Source organism: Manacus candei, unplaced genomic scaffold (assembly GCF_025592945.1).
Source record: "Manacus candei isolate 608988 ecotype Guabito, Panama unplaced genomic scaffold, ASM2559294v1 h1tg000056l, whole genome shotgun sequence".
NCBI classification, from domain to species: domain Eukaryota; kingdom Metazoa; phylum Chordata; class Aves; order Passeriformes; family Pipridae; genus Manacus; species Manacus candei.
In genome coordinates, this window is record NW_026138104.1 from 8,653,613 (window position 1) to 8,673,830 (window position 20,218).

At 40.0% G+C, this 20,218-nt stretch overlaps 1 protein-coding gene across 1 annotated transcript; it reads left to right on the top strand.

Moving 5' to 3' along the window:
• Nucleotides 1–136: 136 nt before the first annotated feature.
• On the top strand, nt 137–17,289 carry RAB18 (RAB18, member RAS oncogene family). Its single transcript, XM_051802527.1, has 7 exons — nt 137–293; nt 2,693–2,748; nt 10,468–10,529; nt 12,436–12,508; nt 14,264–14,382; nt 14,460–14,526; nt 16,032–17,289. Exons 1-7 carry the CDS (start codon nt 226–228, stop codon nt 16,208–16,210), a joined length of 624 nt encoding a protein of 207 aa, XP_051658487.1. The 5' UTR covers nt 137–225; the 3' UTR covers nt 16,211–17,289.
• Nucleotides 17,290–20,218: the final 2,929 nt, after the last annotated feature.

Below are 20,218 nucleotides of genomic sequence, written 5' to 3' on the forward strand. Positions count from 1 at the left end.
CCCCACGGGAACTCCTCTCCCCTCACTCCTCTCCCCTCACCCCCGAGGGCACCGGGCAGCCCCCGCGCGCTCCCCCGCCCCGGGCACCGCGCACGCGCGTCCCGCGGGCTCCGTCCCCGCGCGCTGTAAACAAACAGCGGGCGGCCCCGCGCAGGCGCAGTGGAGCCGCCGCAGCTGCGCAGGGAAGCGTCGGAGGGTCGGGGCAGGTCCGGGGGCGCCGCCGGGATGGACGAGGACGTGCTGACCACCCTCAAGATCCTCATCATCGGCGAGAGCGGCGTCGGCAAGTCCAGGTGAGGGGGCGTCCGCCTCACCCAGCCTCTCCTGACCGCCCGGGCCCGGCCTAAGCCCCGCGTCGGACGGCGCCGGCTGGGCGCGGCCTGCGCTGCGCGGGGCCCGCGGGGGGAGCGCCCGCGCCCCTTCCCGGCCGGCCCGCCGGCAGGACAGGGGTTAACCCTGCTTCCTCCGCAGCCCCCGGCCCCGGTGACTGCCGGGCCCAGCTGGAAACAGAGGCGCGGCGGAGGCTCTGCCGGCCCGGCCCGGGGCAGCTGGGCCGCCCTGTGCCCAGGGCACCGTTGTTTCCTGGGGAGATGGGTGCCCTTGTACATCTCCATGGCGCTTTGGGGTTAATATCTGGTCCATAATGTTTACATACAGAGTCACAAGTGACCCAGCACTGGATGCGTGCGGGGGAGCACGGGGAGGCAGCAGAGCAGTTCGACCACAGGTTATAAGGGATGTAAATGCAGGACATCTGGGAATGTGCCGCACTGGTAATTTTAGATTTGGGATTTTTATGGCAATAATCTTGGTCTTCTACCGTGACCCTAAAGTACATGGAAGTTGCTGATTAGAAAAAGCCCCCGTATTTGTTAAAAATTTGCCAATTACTCACTTGAGGTAGCTGCTGAGTTGATAATTAGTACAGTAGGCCTCTAGTGACAGACAGGATCTGAGCAAATTTCTTGTAGTTGAGGTCATCTCTTATATATGAGTGGCCATATGGAAGAATTTTTCCTGAGGCATATAAAACGCACAGTGGTTTTGTTTACCTATTTATATACTTGTTTCTTCACACTGGAAAACTTGTTAAGAGAGGCATTATATAGAGGAAATAAAATTGCTATTAAAAGACAACACTTTGATTGTTCAGGTACAGGAACTTAATACTGAACTGTTCCTGAATTTGTGCCCCTTATCTGTTACTTGACTAGGGAAGATCAGATGCTAAACTGGTACTAACACAGTGTAGTAAATGGCTGGAGTCCTGACTTCTGAACAAATTCTGTCTTAAACCTGGTCCCTGTGAGTGTGCTGAACTTTGTAGATGATAGCTACATATGAAAGAAAGATGGGGATGGTAGAAGTTGACCGTGCTTGGCATGCAGGACAGGTAAAATGATGATTTTATTCTAGTAGTAGTATAACGTTTCCACATTCTGTCTGTTTTGAATGAAACTAGTTCTGGTTGTCACTAGGAATAGTTGCTTTTAAATAGCATCCTGATACAGCCATCTGAAGGTACTGGTAAAAACCTATATGCTATGATTTATTTTAATTATTCTTTGGTAAATAAAGCTACCATTTGGTTTCGGGGTTCAGGAGTAGGGGAAAAAAGGATGATCTATGGTTAACTTTAGAGTTGCCACCCAGTGTCATTGAAATAAAGGAATTTCAGTAGTCATTTTTTTTGTCAATGCAGGACTGTGTCCAAATGCTAAAAAGCACTTGACTGCTGAATTCACATGCAAAAAGAGGAGAGAGGAGTAAAGAACAGGGTGGGGGGGGAAGACCAAAAAGTAAATAAGGTTTTGTTTCCAGCCTGGGAATGAGTAGAAGCTGCTGGGTCATAGCAAACAGCTGCCTGCCACGTGGTAATACGCGCTTGCCACAGATGCCTAAGTCTGGTAATATTAGAAACTATGCTGAGAATCTGTGTCTTGCAAAAATATTTACATTTGGCACAAGTAGAGTGGCATTATGGGCATTTCTTTAAGGGACCCTACACTACTACAGTGTGATGTGCTATTAAATCTTAGTTGTAACTGCTTTTCTATTGGTAGCAAACATACTCATCAGGATAGAGGGAAATGTGTGTTTGGAAGCCCTTATATACAAAAAGATACAAAATCATAAAACAGTGGTGACCTAATTCTGCTCTTCAACTTCTGTGTCTTTATTTCTGGTGGGTGTTGTCCTTACTGTTCCCCTGTGTGCCCAGTTCAAGGAGTTATTTTTGGGATGAAAAGCTGACTTGGAATTTTTTTCTCAAGCTTACAGAAATACTGTGAGGCAATATTGCAAAAAACCAAAAAAAAGTACTACTTTTGTGCTGAATTCTGGGAGAAGAAGAATAGAGTAAGGTAGAAGTAAAATGCTTTGAGAAGCCAATCATGTGACTGTTCAGGCAACTGATTAGACACCTTGTGTAGTACTTTGTTTTCAAAGAGGCACACTTGGTAACACATGCAGTGAGGAGTTGAGGGCTCAGGGAGCAGAGCATGTCAGCTGTATTCTTTCTGTGTTCCCTTCTTTTTTTTCATAATTTCTCTCCTACGACAGACAATGAGCTGTGTTTTTGTTTAGCTGTGTGATCTTGCTGTTCCTTTCAGACTTGTGATTTGTAGACTTCCAGCAAGCTATGAGTATGCTGCAGTAATAGTATCTCTTATTTTTCTTCCCTCCCTATCAGCCTTCTGCTGCGGTTCACAGATGATACATTCGACCCAGAACTTGCAGCAACAATTGGTAAGTATGTACTGATACTACCTTAGAAAAATTCATACCAGTTTCAATGGAAAACTGTAGTTTATTCAGACATGCCTGATGTGAAGTTCAGACATGTCTGCCTTTCTGTAATGCAGGGATGACGTGGACACAGTTTTAGTATGTCGTGCTCATTGGTGTAGGGAATTGAATATACTGGCCTGTAGTTGTCCCCTTTATGCCAAAATTTATCCTTGACTGAAAAAGCAGATATGAGTGACACCCATCACCATGCAAATGGAGGTCATAGGTGTGGTCAGGGAGGAGCTCCGGTGGAGTAACCTGCACTTCACCGTTTGCAGCATTTTGAGCTCAAATGGAAATGTAAGAGCTACTGTTAGGTCTCCTACTGATTTATCTCTGCAGGATAGCTCTAAAGTTATTTAAATAGTTGTGTTGCTGTCCAGACCTTGTAATGTGATACTTAGTAGCTATCTTAAGACTGTTTAATAGGGGATGTTAACTCTTGCAACTTCTGACAATACTAGGGTGTACTGCGCTCTGTGTACCTTCTGCTTTTCCTCTGTAGGGAGGAAATTACAATGTGCCTTTTTCTCTTCTACTTAGTAATCAGCTCCTTCCCAGCTAGGCTCTGAGAAAAGTGGAAGAGAGCCAAGAATCTAGAGCTGCTGGGAAAAAAAGCAGTGATGTGTCATTGCTGTGCTGGTATGATACCTATCAGTGTAGGTCAGCTGTGCTGGAGGAGGGTGGCCCAGAATGCAGGACACCCTATGTAGATTGGTTGTCAAAGGAGCAATATGAAACTTTTAAGAATGTGATGCAACTCTGTGCCAAAGTAATAACTGAAATAATGGAAAGCATTGAAATTATATTTTGAATATTCTATATCAAAAATGTATAATACTTCAAATATTACAATTTTATTATATAATATCTAATACAATTAAATATTATATTTCACATATTATATAGTCAGATATATTGAAAATAATGAAAAAAGGGAGATACTTTTTCACACAGTGCATTTCAGTTGCATTTTTGGCTTTCTCTGTTGGAAGAGTTCTGTTCAAGAACTTATACAAAATTTTGTCTTAGAGTTCAGCTGTTGGTAAACAAATCCAGCTCTAATTGATTAAGAATTCTATAAATAGATCTATTTTTCATTAATGTTAATAAAATACAGGAGTACTATTTCATACAAAGCACTGAGCAGCCAAGAGGAGGAACGCGGCCTATTTTTGTTCATTCCATTGCTTGTAAAAAATGAAGTTGTGCAAGGAGCCCCACCTCAGTTTGTGAGGGAGGATAGCATGGAAGTAAACAGGAATGTTATAGATCAGGTGGTGAAGATGACAATCTTGTATTCTAATCTAATAGTTTTGACACTGTGTATACTTCATATCCTCCTACTTTCTTGATAAGTCAACCATGTGGGCCAGGAAGTTAGTACAGAATAGCTGCTTCAGCTTTCGTGATGTCTTGGATACCAGTAGGCTCAGTGTGACCATCTTTATTGTTGGTTTTTTTTTTGTTTTGTTTTTAACTGTGTTTTTTTTCATTCTGCTGTTTGCACGTGATATTTTTTACCACTGACATCCATACACTATTTGAGAAACAAAGGAATTATTTCTTGAAGTAATTCTTCCTCTTTGCATTTGCCAAAATGCACAAGATCAAGTGTAGTAGCTAATCATTGGTTATTGGAAACAATTCAACGTTTACTGCTGGCAGGTCCTACCTTGCTCTGTTTCTGATGTAGAAAAGGAGGAAGTGTACTCAATGTGAGCATTACTTCAGGTAGAGTTTGATTTCTGAAACAAATACATTAATCTGGAATGAATGTCATGATTTGGCAGGAAAAATCAGTTTCTAGAGACTGAGCAAAATGCTGGCGTAGATCACCCTGTTAGGCCCCTCTAGCTGATGTTTATAGTCTTGTGCAGTAGAGCTACTGTGACCCCAACTGTGAAAGTCCCATAGCACGGTGTGTGGAGCACTCATTAGGGGTAGCAGATTAATTTTTTTTTTCCACTTAACTGGAAGAGGACAGAATCTAGGTGGTTCTTACTTGTTTTCTTGTTTCCTGCAGTGGCATTGCCATTTTTCTGGTGAATGTATTTCTAAGAAGCAACATAGCAGCTTTAAATTCGGGGTAGGATTTGTTGTTCATACAGATAAAGCAACTGGAGTGAGCTCTTAGAGGTAACTGTTCTGTGCTGAATGAAGACAGATCCTAGATGCCAAATTCAGGTCCTTGCAAGATAGTGAAATGTTAAAACACCTTGTGAGTCTCAACTTGGAGTTCTTTTTTCGCTAATTACACCCTACTTGTTTTGAGTTTGGGGACAGAAGAGGTTTTTAAGCCTTTCTTGTTGAAACTGGCTAAAGGGACTATTTTTTTTTTTGGATTAGAAAGCGAAGTGATGACATGTCTGGTTTGCTTAGTGTTTTTTTTAACATATAGTAAGAACTGCACACAAAACCACAATACTGAGGGAAAGTCTTGACTGCAGTACAATTAGACCCCTGAAATGACCTGTTGAGGTGTACCTTATCTTCATGCATTGCACAGACCTACTGGGTACAATTTAAATGAAACCCAGAATGATGGTTCTTTGTGGGCTTCTCTTCAGAACTTTGTAAAAATCCTATGATATTCTGGGAAGAATAAGCTGCTTTGGGCAAATAGCTTCAGCTGGATTAAGTGTTTCAGTCAACCTAGCAGATTACCTGTCCTCCTTGCATTCCTTGGAATGGCTTGTTCATTGGGCTTCATCACATGGATCTTACCAGAGTAGATATACCCCAATGTTTTCTGTTTTCCTTACTGCTCATGCTTGTCTTTGCTTGCTTGCTCTTGGTATGAAAGATTCTAGATAAGTGTTCAGTGCAATCCCTGTTTCATAAATGAGGTGATGTATTGCACAGATCTGATGTCTCTTAACTTCTTAGCTTTCCTTGCATTTGGAGTCCTCTAGCTCTAAGCTGTCCAACTTGTCACTTGCCTGTAACACAAATACTACACTCTGCTCATTTTGCACTCCTGTAAATCCAGCATGGCACACGGGCCTGTGTGTGAGAGAAGTATCAGTGACAAAGCTATTCCTCGTGGACTGGAAGTCCATAGTATGCTGGTGTGCAGTGCTGAGGCAGTAGGTGTTAACACACAGGAGTACAGTCTATATACAGTGCTGTCTTGTTTCTGGCTGCCTTCCAAGGCATGGTGGAAAGCAGTGTCAGCTTTCTGCTGTCAAGGGTAGAAACATCACTCTTGGAAGCTCAGAACTGACACCTGTCACAAACATGTCTGTATTTCACTGATGTATTTAGAGAACACAGGTACCCTGTTCAATTCAACAAGATTTTCTTGAGCCTTATTTTTTTCTACCTATCATCTTTTATGGCAGAATGACAATCAAAAACACAGTTATTTAAAAGTTTTCTTTTTGTTCATTGACTTATGTATGTGTTGAACTCCTTGGTTTGCTAGAATTATATTTGACATGCCTTGATCACTTTAGAGGATATATCTTGGTGGGCTATTAGTTCATTTTCATGCTTTTGCTTTTCAATTACCAGTTTATTAGCAATTTTAGTTTCTTATTTTACTTGCATCACTCATGCAAAATTAAAAGTAAATTTTAAGCCAGCAGCAAGGCTAACAGAAAGATGTATATACATTTTCCATTAAATGAAAATTGCTGAGCTGTGCAAGCACAAGATACTAAATCTGTTTACTGAATGGGAGAAGGATACTGTGGCTTCAGAATACACCTAATAAGTTTATCCTAAGGAAAAAAGTTTTGTTTCTTGAAACTGCTGTGACATACCTTGCTTTGTAAAGTATCCAATAGACTTGTAATACCTGCAGTTACAAGTTCTGATGCCAGGCTAATGGATAAAAGAATGCACTGTGAACTCTGGGACATGCTGACTGAACAATGGTGATTTTTGCAGTTTAGGGGAAGAATTGTGCAATTACAGTGGAAGAAAGAGATTCTATTAGTCTAAAAGCTCCTGCTGAGTGCTGAAAAATGGACAGGACAGGATGTTCTTTGGGATCAATTTGTGTCAGATTGCTAGCATAGCAGTCTTTTGTGAACTAGGTAAAGTTCCAAGAACATGTGTTTAAAATAAAGTTAATAGCAACTGTTCTTTTCTGTGAACATAACTCTAGAACTCTTGTGCATGCCACTGAGCATTATATTACTGCAAAGTTAGGGACTAGGAGTCTTAGTCCCTGAAAAAAACAAAGTTCTGTTCAGTTACTGCAAAAGTTAGTGTACTTTGGGAAAATTTTGCATGAAATAAAGAGTATGAACTTCTTCCAGTGCAGAATGTTGTCTGAAAATCACCTGACATGTCTGGTAACACTAGTGAGCTGAAGCTGTGAAACAGTGGAATAAAAAGTTGTGTTTATATTTTTTTAAATAAAGCTCTTTTAGACTTCAGTGCAACATCCCAGTGCAACTAAAGTTTAAATCTGCTTGTAATGTGCAGTTTCTTAGTCATCCTATATACTCTTTGTGACTTTAAGTTGAACATGTTTTGGCAGCTGTTTGCACTTTTTTGTAATCTGCATGACCTTGGGAATATAAATGCAGCACACTTATCACGAAGCCCTACTCATTTTGTGTTGGAATAGATAAATTCTTTTTCTAGTAGCAAGTGTGATGGCTGCCATTTTAATTTGGAGTGCAAAAAGGTTGCTGTTGCGTTTGAAAGTTGTTCTTATAAAGGTGTCAACTTTCCACAGTTATTTCACTTCAGGGCTGCTGCCTGGTGGGGAGTGAAAGTCCCTCCAAAATAGTTGAAACATACTTCCAGTTAGTTACTTGCTACTAGTAACCTAAGGATTGAATTACAGCATAATGGATCATAACTGTACTCAGCCTCTCAAACTGAGGTGTGTTGCTATATCCTTTAAATTTGCACAGTCACTAACGTCTTGTCCTCCTTGGCTTGAGTATTCTGCAACTTGTTCTTGAGCAAGTAATAGGCTGCTACGTCCTGTGGGGGGAGGACACGTGAAAGGGGATGAATTTTTAAATGTTGAGGTAGATGACTGAACAGCAGAACTGTTATCATGTTGTCACTTTGGTTTTTTTCTTGGTCACTGAGCGTGGTATTGGTGAGTTCATGGTGTTGCTCGAATCCCTGTAAGAGGTAAATAAATATCTCTTTAAATAAATAAATAAATAAGTGTTGAAATAATCCAAAGCTTATTTGACATGTTTCATAGAATCATAGAATTTTAGAATGTGCTGAGTTGGAAGGGACCCATCAAGATAATTGAGTCCAATTCCTGGCCCTATGTAGGACACCCCAACAATCACACCATATGCCTGAGAGTATTTTCTGAACCCTTCTGAACTCTGTCAGGCTTGGTGCTGTGACCACTTCCCTGGGGAGCTTGTTCCAGTGCTCAGCCACCCCTTGGGTGAAAAACATTTTCCTGATACCCAACCTAAACTTCCCCTGACTCAACTTCATAAGGAGAGAGACAGAGAGACCACATGGAGTCTTGTGTATTTGTAGAGTTCAGTTTTCCCTCCCAGGCAGGATATCCGGGCAGTACCTTCCAGGCCAGAGTGAGTTGTGCTGTAGCCAGTCACAGGCTGCAGGAGTGTGGTGTGGGCAGGCTACCAGACAGATCTGCCTTGTCTGGCATTAGGGCCTTCAGCTCTGCATGGACTGCAGGCCTTGCCTTCTGGCTCTGCCCTGTGCCCTCAGCACAGGCCTTGTGTGCAGGCCTTACCATGTTCCTGCAGGTCTAGGCCCAGCCCTTCCCCGTATGCACACACACTCACGGTGCATTGGTTCTGACCCATATCAATAATTCAGTGAGATTCAAATCCAGGATCTCACATTCCACCCCTGGGTTGGGACAACCACTGGAATCATATTTAATTGGATTTTCTTCTTCTTGTAGCAGCAGCAGTAGGAGAACGTAGCTGACAGAAGAAAGAGGAAAGCAGTGGGCAATTGTTATACTACCAAGCAAAAAAAAAAAACCCCAGACATTCAATCAATATTGAAAATCCACTCTATGCAAATCATTATCTCCCACCTCTTCACTTTTTAATATTGCAAACGAGATGTAATTCAGAATGTGGGTAGAGAGTTCAGGAACTCAATCTTGTCTGTTGCAGTGACTGGAACAGTTCTTTTGCTTTCATCCATGGACAGCATCCTTTTTCGGTGATGTGCAGTGCTTCAGAGTCTTTGCTTATTTAATAATACACTCAGCATTAGACAATATTAGAAAACAAATAAATACACATATCCCAGACCACCCTTGTCCCTCCCAGAACAGGGACAGAAGACAAAAGAATCCACCTCCGCCCAGCCACAAGAAACCTTGCTGAGTCAGGGTATATAGGTTCCCCGGCCGGAGTGAGTTAGGCCTCCACCCGGTTACTAAGCAACAAACGACTTAGGCTGTGCGACCGCTAACACCTTACCTCTTCCTTTGCAAAGACAGACTTTAGCAAGCGGGTTTTTTTTCTTTTCTCCTGGCAAAAACTTTTTTTTGCCAGGGGTTTTATTTTCTTTTACCAAACTCTCTAATTTTTTGCTGACAATACCAAATTTTGCCAGTTATTCCTCAGCACCTTTTCTGAGGGCTAGGAAAACTTAAAAAGAAAAGAGAAAACAAAATGTTTCCAAAGTTTTTGCAATTGTTGAAATATTGTCCAGAAGTTGACATAATTTAACAAAATAAGTTTCTCAGTCACGAGAGCAGAGAGATCAGTACCTGCCCCTCCTCTTCCCCTCGTGAGGGTGTTAAAGATCCCAATGACATCTGCCCTCAGTCTCCTCTTCTCCGAGCTGAACACACCAAGTGACCTTGGCCAGTCCTCGTGAGGCTTCCACTTCAGACCCTTCACCATCCTTATGGCCCTCCTTTGGATGCTCTCTAATGGTTTAATGTCTTTTTGATATTTTGGTGCCCAAAACTGCACAGAATATTCAAGGTGGGGCCACCCCAGTGCAGAGCAGAGCAGGACAATCCCCTCCCTCGACTGACTGGAGATGTTTTGCCTGATGCCCCCGGGACACGGTTGGCCCTCCTGGCACCACTGACTCATATGCAACTTGCTGTCAACCAGGACCCTCAGGTCCCTTTCCACAGCTGCTCACCAGCTTCTCATTCCCCAGTCTGTATGCACAACCAGGGGCACCACATCCCAGTTGCAGAATCTGGCACTTGTTAAATTAGTGTAATCTAATGTTATTTCTCATAGGATAGCAGTCATGTACTACACGACTCTCTGCCTATGTCAGTTTGCCAAGCTTGATGAGACTTGGTTTGAGATCGTGAAACAGAGCAAATAGCTACCTAAATGCAGCTACCTTCATTAGTTTTAAAGTATATTGTTCTTCAAGGTCAGGGGTGTAAGGAAAACATGTTTGTGAGTAATGAATAGAAAGTTAACCCATTTGAATTACAAACTTGAAAATTTCTGCTGGAATTTGTGCTTTAATACAGGAAATGTAGTAGTTGCCCTATTCCATAAAATATTTTGAGTCAATGGCTTAAAGACCCTTAGGCTTTTGCAAAAGCCTGTCAGCAACAAAATGTTGCATTTTGAGCAAGGTTCATAAATAGCTAATGAAACTTACTCTTCCTGCTTATGTCAAAACACAGCTTGTTTTCCAAGTTTGATTTTTTTTTCTTTTCTCTTTCAAAGATAGCTGTAGTATGTTTGAAGAACTAAAATATTTTTCCTGTTCTAGGTGTGGACTTCAAGGTGAAAACTATTTCAGTTGATGGAAACAAAGCTAAACTGGCAATATGGGTAAGTCTCTCCCGAAGTTCTTAATGTATTGCTTTGCTTTAGGAATAGTGATGGTTTGTATAATGTACAGTTTGTATAGAATTCTTTTCTATTAATATGAAGGTGATTTGGAGAAGTGGGAGGTTAATACTGCACCATTCAAAAGGTAGAATGAACTGTGGGACAGCTGGCTGGTGGGGTGGTTCTATTGCCTGTGAGCTACACTGACTCCAGGTCTAGTTGGGATAGGAGTAGAGAAGAGAAGGAATTAAATGGTACTAAATCAGTCAAACTTTAAAAAAGTGAACATAGCCATTCCTAAGTGTTTTTAATGATTTTAACTGTTCAACGTCTAGAGAGTTAGCCCTCACTAATCTGAGACATCCCTGTCTATATTGCTCTTGTCTGTACTTGACAGATTTTAAAAGGGTGAACTTCTTTACTAAATTTTGCCTATAACGTTAGGTTGTGTATTTGGTTAGGAATTACTGTTGCATGCTCAAATGTTACCTCCATAAAACCTCATAGCCCTCATACAAGGACATTTATAGGCTCAAGGTTAGAGTTATTTGTAGCAGATGCATCTGAAAGAGAGACAGTGTTTGTACTCATAGCTTTAGCATATTCAACTTCTACTTCAGCTAAAAGTAGAATTTCTGCATTTATGGCCATGAAGAAAGAACAGATACTTCAAGCTATTTTTTAAATATTCTCCATAAGCCTGCAGACTTATGTGACTTGAAGCATCTCTTGAATATTCAGACCCAGTTGTGTTGTTTTGTAGCAAGAATAAAACCTTGTTTCTTGTATGAGCAAGATGCTGCACTTTTTCCTTTCTTGGGAAGTAGTAGTGAAACATGAAATATGTATTGCAATACTTTTATTGCTTTGAGGGCGGTTCATATCTCAAGTAACAAACAGGATTTATGTCTTAGTTACAATAGTAATGATCACTAAAATAAATGAGTTTGACAAGGAAAATAACTGAAATAGCTTGACAGAAAAAAAAGACACATAGGAGGAAAACAAGACTGATAGCAGAATGATGAATGATAATGGGATGGAAAATATTACATATAACTAACTTAGGATTTATTTTTTTTCATATTGGTAAATATAAAGAAATAATCCTGAGGTAAACTGGAAAAGAAAAGCTTGTAAATGTTCATCATTACACAGAAGCAGTTTGAGATGGGTGGGATTGACTGAGTGGTTTGTAGAACGTTGGAAGTCCAGTTTTGTTATTCAGGTTCTTTGTCACGGAATCCCGTGTTTCACGTGTCACTTCTCACCTGGGTAAACTGATTAAATATTCTGTGCATAAAGTCTGCAATAGGTGTGCTCTATAACTTAATCTCTGCTAAGAAAACAGTAATATGTAGGGTTTTTTTTGCAGAGCTTTTGGCACTTTAAATTTGAGGCTGTAAACTCAACTTTACTTAAAACCAGAGAAACCTGTTTCTCAGGGAAACCACATTTCTGCTTCTGCTCTGTCATAGTGTGTTAATGCATTTACCCTGGCACTCAATCAATTTAATTGGACCAAGCGATTGAAGTGAGGGAACTGGTTTTGGTGCCATGGGTGTGATGCTTGTTACAAGACCTTAGTTAGTACTGCAGCTATGCTGCTCATGCTGGTTGCTGCAGTACTAGGTGCAGAACAAATGCCCTTGCAGAAATGGCTATCTTACTGCCATGTAGTTCAGTTATTTACTGCATTTAACAATTAGAAGGTGTTTCTCAGGGTAGATTACATAATAAAGTTAATGTGTAGTAAAACAGCAGGAGAAGGAATAAACTCAGCTAATCTGGTAGTGAAATACACTTTTAAGTCTTATTTTGTTTGTTCATTAGAAGCAGAATACCTGAAGGCTAAACTAGTTGGTGCTAAATTCTGCATAATGGAACTTTCTGATTGGCTTTTTAGGATACTGCAGGTCAGGAGCGGTTCAGAACATTAACGCCCAGTTACTACAGAGGTGCACAAGGTGTTATCCTAGGTAAGTATAGCCTTGCATGCTATTCTGAATGTTTGTGTTTTTCATGCATGGGAGTTACATAAACTCATATAACCTTTACATAATATCTAATTGGTATTAAAAATCATTGCATCTGTGTGGAACTGTTCATATTAAAGCATCTTGATGTCTGACTTCTTTCTCATGTAGTTAATCTGACCAGCGTGAGAACCTCTGATTTTTGCATGAGATTAAAATCTACTGCTATTTGAAAGGATAGCTTGGAGCTGTGGTCCCTGTGCTGTCAGGAATTTGTCTTTTATTTATTTTCTTTTATTTTTGCCTGTGTTTACTAAGTCCAATGTAAAAAAAAAAAATACTCTCCTTAGTGTATTCTCTCTGTATCAGTACGTATACAGCTTTCTCCTTCTCTCTGTTCTTTTTTTCCTAATGAAATTTATATAAACACTGTGGAGTCTGTCTGGGATTTTTTGTTATTTGTCTCCCTATTGATGTGATGTTACACAGTCAGAATCACTTAGAAAAGACTAGCTGAGCATATAGAAAGTACCAATTTGTGTGGGACAAACCCAGGCAAAACCCATAATTGCAGCTTCAGAGTGAAGTTTCATTTGCTTTTCCTTTGTATATGGAAACCTGTTATGTAGGCACTGAGCTCTGAAGTTCTGCTTCTCCAGTGCTAGAAGTGAGGAGCTGACTAAAGTAAGGGCAGGGAAGTTTAATTTTTTTGAAGGTACACCTGACTTGAGAGAATTTTGGTAAGACATTGTGTCCAGTTAAATTGTTTAACTTGGAATAACCTCTGTCATGTGACTTCTTGATAGGTTTTATTTTGTATGTACCTTTTCCCAAGTCTGAGTTGCATTGCATTCCTGTCAAGGCATGTCTTGTCAAGTCACCTAGTTTCTGACACTGAAACTACCACTTACTGTTGAAAGCTGTGAAAGTTTCAGCTTCAAGCTGTGGGAGCTTGAAGCACTGTGGGAGTCAAAAGGTTCTTCTGTTGAGACTTGCCCTCCCATTTTATTAAATACCTCCCGACTATTTCTTTGTTATATTGCTTCCTAAAAATGCAAGCCGAGTTGCAGATTTGATTGAAACAAACTGTTTATGCCTCTCTGCACAATGGGATGTGAAGATGAAGGAAAAATACTTTCATAGTTTGAAATGCTAGCTATTAGTTATTGGGTAGTGGATTTTAGAGTTAGATCTGCTTTTTTTTGTCTGCCCTTTCTGCTCCTAGCATGGCTTACTGCTTATATTTCATACAAATCGTAAATCATTGAAGACAGTAAAATACTGAAAACTCGGTAGTTCACCAGTATTTGTGAGGATTTGCTGATGTGTTTATTTTTTAGCTAAATCAGTAGCATAGCAGGGGTGTTAAAACAAGTCTTAATTATCACTAATTAGTTCAGTGCTGGAGGTCATGCCATACTTTTTGCATAGCTGTGGTGTAGTGATGTTAGTAAGTAGCCTATACTGGGATCTGTAAGTGCAGAATTCTGTGGAGAATGATAGTCTCTAGCCTGTAAGATGGGGTGTCTCAAGATAAATTAGTCTAAGCTCAGTAGTTGAATGTTAGAGTTGCTCTGCATCAGTGATTTGAGCTGATGGATGTCCAACTTTTTCCAGTTATTGGTGTAGAAAGTAGATTGGAATCCTTGGGACTCCTTCAATTTTCTAATTCAAAAAGCCATAATTTTGCTCCTTTTATAACGTAAGCTGTCATTCTTGGAAAAATATTGTGGAAATAATATTGTTAATATCTTTCAGTTTATGATGTCACGAGAAGAGATACTTTTGTCAAGCTGGATAACTGGTTAAATGAATTGGAAACATATTGCACAAGGAATGACATAGTGAAAATGTTAGTTGGAAACAAGATTGATAAGGTAAGCCAAATTCAACTGCAGTAAGTAAGTTGGTGTATTTTGTTAATAATACATATTAATGCTGTGTCTTATTATAGGAAAACCATGAAGTTGACAGAAATGAAGGCCTCAAATTTGCAAGAAAACATTCCATGTTGTTCATAGGTATGTTATAGGTATTTGCAGAGATATCACTTGATTTTTGTTACATAATGAAAAGTACCACTTCTGTAGGACTGTAGTCCTTGCACACAGTCCAGTTACTGATATTTCCCAGCTGCTGTAGGTACAAAGATGATGGGTATTCCTGTTTTTCAAAATTGTCCTTGAATATGTCCAGGTACCTATTCTAACTGTGAATGAGTATACTGAAACACATAAGGATTAAGGACAGAATACAGGCTGTGCCGTAGCCTGATGAAACCTGTTTTGGGGTTTTGTCTGATTTCTTTTCCCAGCTGACTTGCTGAGTAATAACAGAAGCAAAATGCAAGAGGGAAAACTGGCACTAGTAGCCAACCTTCAGTATAGAAAAATAGCTGGTAGCTGACAGAAATCTGTATTAGAACTGAGATGTTAAAAATAGTTAGGTATATCTTTAACTTTTAAATGGTGGGTGGGATTGAATAAGGACGTAATTATGACTGGAGCAGATATGTTGGTCTCATCTTGCTGCAAAATGAAATGGGTCTTGTAGGCAAGGCCTTGTAATGATAAATTAAAAAATGGTTGATGAACTGACTCTTTATGCATGTGTTTATTCCATGTTTCTCTTAAGGATCAGCAGGGATTATTTTATAGGATGATTCCAGTAGCAAAGCAGTTCATTGATGTGTCCTATACTTAGAGACTTATGTTCTTCATCTCTGACTAATGACATAGTTTTGTTTAGTACCCTGCTGTGTTTCTTTTCAGCTACAGTGTCAGATGTGGAAATGGAAGTTCAAAGTTGAGGCACAAGCTGTTAAGTGCATGAAAGATGAAAAGCAAAATGAAAATTAGACTATAAATATATGTATGTGTGTGTGTGTGCATGGTACATATATTAAGTATCTGCAAGGCTGTGTAGATGAACAGGGAACAGTAGATGAACAATCCCTAGTGGAACTGAACGATTTTCAATGCTGTCTGTTGCTCTCATAACCTGCGAGCAGATTTCTTGGGCTTGATCAAGTAAGGCTCCTGAATGAAATTACCTGGAATTCTGCTAACTGCAGAAGAAATGAGATCCCTTATTGCTTTTTGTCAGATAGGTTTTATGACAGAGACTGGTCCAGAATCCTACAGTATGGATTCTTGCTTCTTATGGTATGGTAGTATTGCAGTTCTGACTAACATACAGAACAGCAACCAGGTTTATCAGACAAGAACCCTCCTTTTTCTTACTGGAGTGCTTCCCACAGAAGAATAAAGCTAAGCTATAGCTGTCTCCATATACTCTGGTGAAGTTCAGCTTGAAAACTCTTCTATTAAAAACTCTTTTGAGGTGCTGCCTTATGTGCTGACAGAAATCTGCATCCCTTCTAATTTTGGCACTGTTATGTTTTTGTAGAATATACTGTAGAAGGTTTGTAAGTGTAGGTCGTAGGTTAAGACTTAACTGAAAGAGAACTACTAAAAGAGTTACACAAAGTTGTGCTAACACTTGACTTCTTGTGTTCCCTTTCCAGAGGCAAGTGCAAAAACATGTGATGGAGTACAGTGTGCCTTTGAAGAACTTGTTGAAAAAATCATTCAAACTCCTGGACTGTGGGAGAGTGAAAGCCAAAACAGAGGTGTAAAGTTATCAAACAAGGAAGAAGGATATGGAGGAGGAGGAGCATGTGGTGGATATTGTTCTATGTTATAAACTTGGGGAAGCTTATTCTTTGCATATTTAAACAGATAGTGACATCTTTCTGTACATGAAGTCATTAAATGCTATTTTTAGGGACCTTGCAGTTTGCACATATTTGTTTTGTATCATGGCAGTGAACACTTGTAGGAGAAATGTTCTGCAGCTTTCCCAGTTTGAAAATGTTATGGTAAGCATGCCCGATTTGCAATCTTCAGGTTTTTATAAGTAGCATAAATAACGTGCAAGAAAAAATGCACTAAAAATTTTACAACTGTATACATTAATTGTGTAACTATTCTAAACAAATCCATCTAACAAACACATTACTGCATTGTCTGCTCTTTGTCTCATTTTTAAATTCTGTTGAAATTATAGAACTATATAGTGTGCACAGATCTTGCAAACAGTGTGAGCTATAAATGTTACATTTCATTTCTTCTAGTAAATGCTTTTTTTATGGTATTGAAACCAGCAGGATTATACAGTTTTTAGACAAACCTGCTAAACTTTCAGCAGAGCTGTCTAAAATACAAATTGGCACAGGCTGTAGGTATTGGCACCTTCTTGAAGAAATGCTTTGAAAGCTTCCTTTGCAAAACTGGAGAACGCCATGTTTTCCTTTTAATCATCACTTCAGTTGATGGCTTAACTGGAGTTTTAATCCTGTGATATTTATATGCTAAATTTGTGGTACTCTTGCATTCTAGTTTTTTATGATGCATTCTGCTCTAGACTCGCTGCAGAAAGTCTTCATTATTGGCAAGGGGTCTGAGTGATGTCTTTGTTCTTTCATTGTGAATCAATTTACCACACCTCAGTATGGATTCCTAATTTCTGAAATGTTTGTAATATAAGTTTATCTCAACTGTAGCTCACTGTGGCTGTGAGATCTCTATCACGTCTGCTTTATGCAGCTACTTGTTCAAAAATAAAACTTCCTGTCACAGACACTAAATGGGAAGCTATAGGGCTTCTTGATCTCTGTATGAAAAAATACTATTGCAATGAGTATTCACTTGAATTTACTGTATCAAAGCCAATGGTTTGTTTCAGAAGACTTGTATAGACTTAATAAATTTTTTTCCACAGTATTCGACTTTTTTAACCTCTTCCTGTTGCGGAGTTGTATATATTCTAGCACATGTAGTTTAAACAGTGTCACTTCTTTCCTACAAATTATTTCTTATTTCTAAAGGACAAGACAAGGATGCTGTGTTGTGTGCACTTTTGGTTTTTTTAAATAATCACTGTAGTGCAGTTGATAACTGAACTATTAAGCAGTTTCTTGTAAATATAGTGAATGACAGTACCTTTAATTACTGCAAGGTTTTGTCTGAATGTCAGTATACATGATCTGTGTTTTGCAACAGGTCTTGGCTGCTTCTGTTAAAATACACATTATTCACATGGAGATTTTGTTTTCTATTCTGTTTTATACTTGATAGAAAACAGTACCAGAATTTGAAGACTTAACCATGCTAGTTGTTTTTACCAAATATTGTATCTAGTATTGTTAATGTAATAGGATAATTTAAATATGTAAATGTAATTAATATTAAATACACATAATTATTGTATTAAAATGCTAGATTTGCACTACTATTTCATGCAGAATATAAGGGCTGAGTAAATCTTGTTTGTTAGCATTGAGGTCAAAGAATTTTGGGCTTTGTAGGCTAGCAGCAGAGGAAAGTGGTAGGAGCATTAAAATTCTGAGTAACTTTATTTTCTCATCAATAGTTGGCACGTTCTGTAGTGCTGGCAGATGACTATAATTTATTTCCATATTTGTTTGACCCCTAGTCTAGATTCATCCCTTTGTTGAGAAGAGACTTAACTTTCAGTTTCTCACAAAAGGTCCTTTTATCACAGGACCTGGATTCATCTTTAATTCTGTCTTTCCCAGATCTGACAGCTTTTGTCAGAGAGAGGGAACAGCAGGGCACTCTGAATAGTGGGTATTGTTCTGCAAAAGAATTAAGTCATTTACTCCTTATTCCATTGCAGAATATTTCTGGGGAGAGGAGTGTTCTGAAACAGCATATTTACTGTGACTGTGAGCAGTTAGATTTTTTTTTTTTTAAGCAGATGTTTTCTAATTGACTTTGATGTTTTCTAATTGACTTGACTAGCTTGTCTGTCTTCATCTTTTAAGCATGTTTGGTTACATCCCTGAGGAATGGTTTTTCCTTTCATCATTGCTCTGTCAAGAAGCTGTGCAGTCAAATTCTAGAACTCCTGGGCTCTAGGTCTTTGTGTTAGACGCTAAAAAAAACCCCAGACTCAGAAGAAGACTTAAAATAGAAGTGTCTAATCATGATTGGAAGGAAACGCTTCTAGTGTTTTCTGTGTTTCATCAGCTCTGAATTTACTTCTGGGAATACATCTACTTGGATCCTTTTGACAGAAGTGCTTGGTTCCCAGTTCTTAATGCTTGTCAGGCTGGAATTTCTGAGGAATGTGACTATCCAGATGTTCTTGACAGCATGAAACTTGTTCTTTAACACAGTATTGAGAATCTCCAGATCTAGCTACTCTAAGTTTAGGGAAGAACAGTAGCAGCCCCCCAGACTGTGAAGGCAGTTTTGGTAATACCTTTTATACACAAAATATAAAATAGAAATATTATAATGCACAGTATAGTAAGCATATCTAACTATCAAACATACTTTATTAATATACTTGAATAAAATGCATAGCATAGAAATGTAATGTATAAATATTTTATATTGGTTAGAGGTTATATATCATCTCTGAATTTCAGCTTTAAACATAATTGTTTTAATTCGGGGTAGGTATGAGAAAGATAACAAGCCTGTGGGCAGGTGTTGTCCAGGAGGACAGAAGTAAGGATGCTTATGGAAGCAAGATGGGGGGAACTTGAGGGAATGACCTGAAGTTGTCATGGGAGATTTAGGTTGGATATTAGAAAAATGTTCTTCTTCACCTAGTGGGTGGTTGGGCACTGGAACAGGCTCCCCATGGAAATGGTCACAGCACCAAGCCTGACAGAGTTCAAGAAGTGTTTGGACAATACTCTCAGGCGCGTGGTGTGATTCTTGGGCTCATCCTGTGCAGGGCCAGGAGTTGGACTTGATGATCTTTGTGGGTCCCTTCCAACTCAGAATATTCTGTGAAGAGTTGAGCCTTATATACTGGTAATGCCTGAGCTTGGTATGAAATGAGAAGCTGAAGTTCTACGTAGATTACCCAATCTACGTACCCAATTACGTACTCAGGGTGCCAGAAATCAGTGATTACATTTGCCTAGATATGATTTGACTTCTATTTTTCTCCTGAATAGAATGCTGAACATGGAGTGGTTGAGGTTGAATGGGGGTTCTGGTGGTCATCTGGTCCAACCCCTCTGCTCAGGTAGGGCCACCTGACTCAGGACCATGTCCAGGCAGCTTCTAAGTATCTCCAAGGAGGGAGAGGAGACTCCACCACCTCCTTGGGCAACCAGTGCCAGTGCTCAGTCAACCTCACAGTGAAAAAGTGTTTCCTGATCCTCAGCTGGAACCTTGTCTGTTCTGGTTTATGCCCATTGCCCATCCTCCCACTGGGCACCACTGTAAAGAGCCTGGCACTATCCTCTTTGTACCCTCCATTCAGGTATTTATATTTATTAATAAGATCCCCTGTGAGCCTTCTCCAGGCTGAACAGTCACAGACCATCATCTTTGTGGCTGTTCCTTTGGCCCTCTCCACTATGTCCATGTCTCTCTTGTACTAGGGAGCCCTGAACTGGACGCAGCACTCAAGCTGTGGCCTCTCCAGTGCTGAGCAGAGACTAAAGATTGCTGCCCTTACCTTGCTGTCAGTCTCCCCTCTCACAAGGACACTTTGCTGGCTTGTGTTCCCTCGGTGTCTGCCAGAACCCCCAGGTCCATTTCTGCCAAGTGGGGTGGCCCCAGCATCTACTGGTGCCTGTCATCGTTCCTTCCCAGGGATAGGACTTGGCACTTCCCCTCCTTGGGCTTTATGAGTTGGCTCTTGGTCCTTAAAAGGGAGTTCATC

Bases quoted from the DNA above. Each gene is read 5' to 3' on its own strand.
- RAB18 (XM_051802527.1), top strand. From the start codon at position 226: ATGGACGAGGACGTGCTGACCACCCTCAAGATCCTCATCATCGGCGAG. The intron at 2,749-10,467 runs GTAAGTATGTAC...TTCCTGTTCTAG, and splicing joins AGAACTTGCAGCAACAATTG to GTGTGGACTTCAAGGTGAAA. The intron at 14,527-16,031 runs GTATGTTATAGG...TTCCCTTTCCAG, and splicing joins ACATTCCATGTTGTTCATAG to AGGCAAGTGCAAAAACATGT.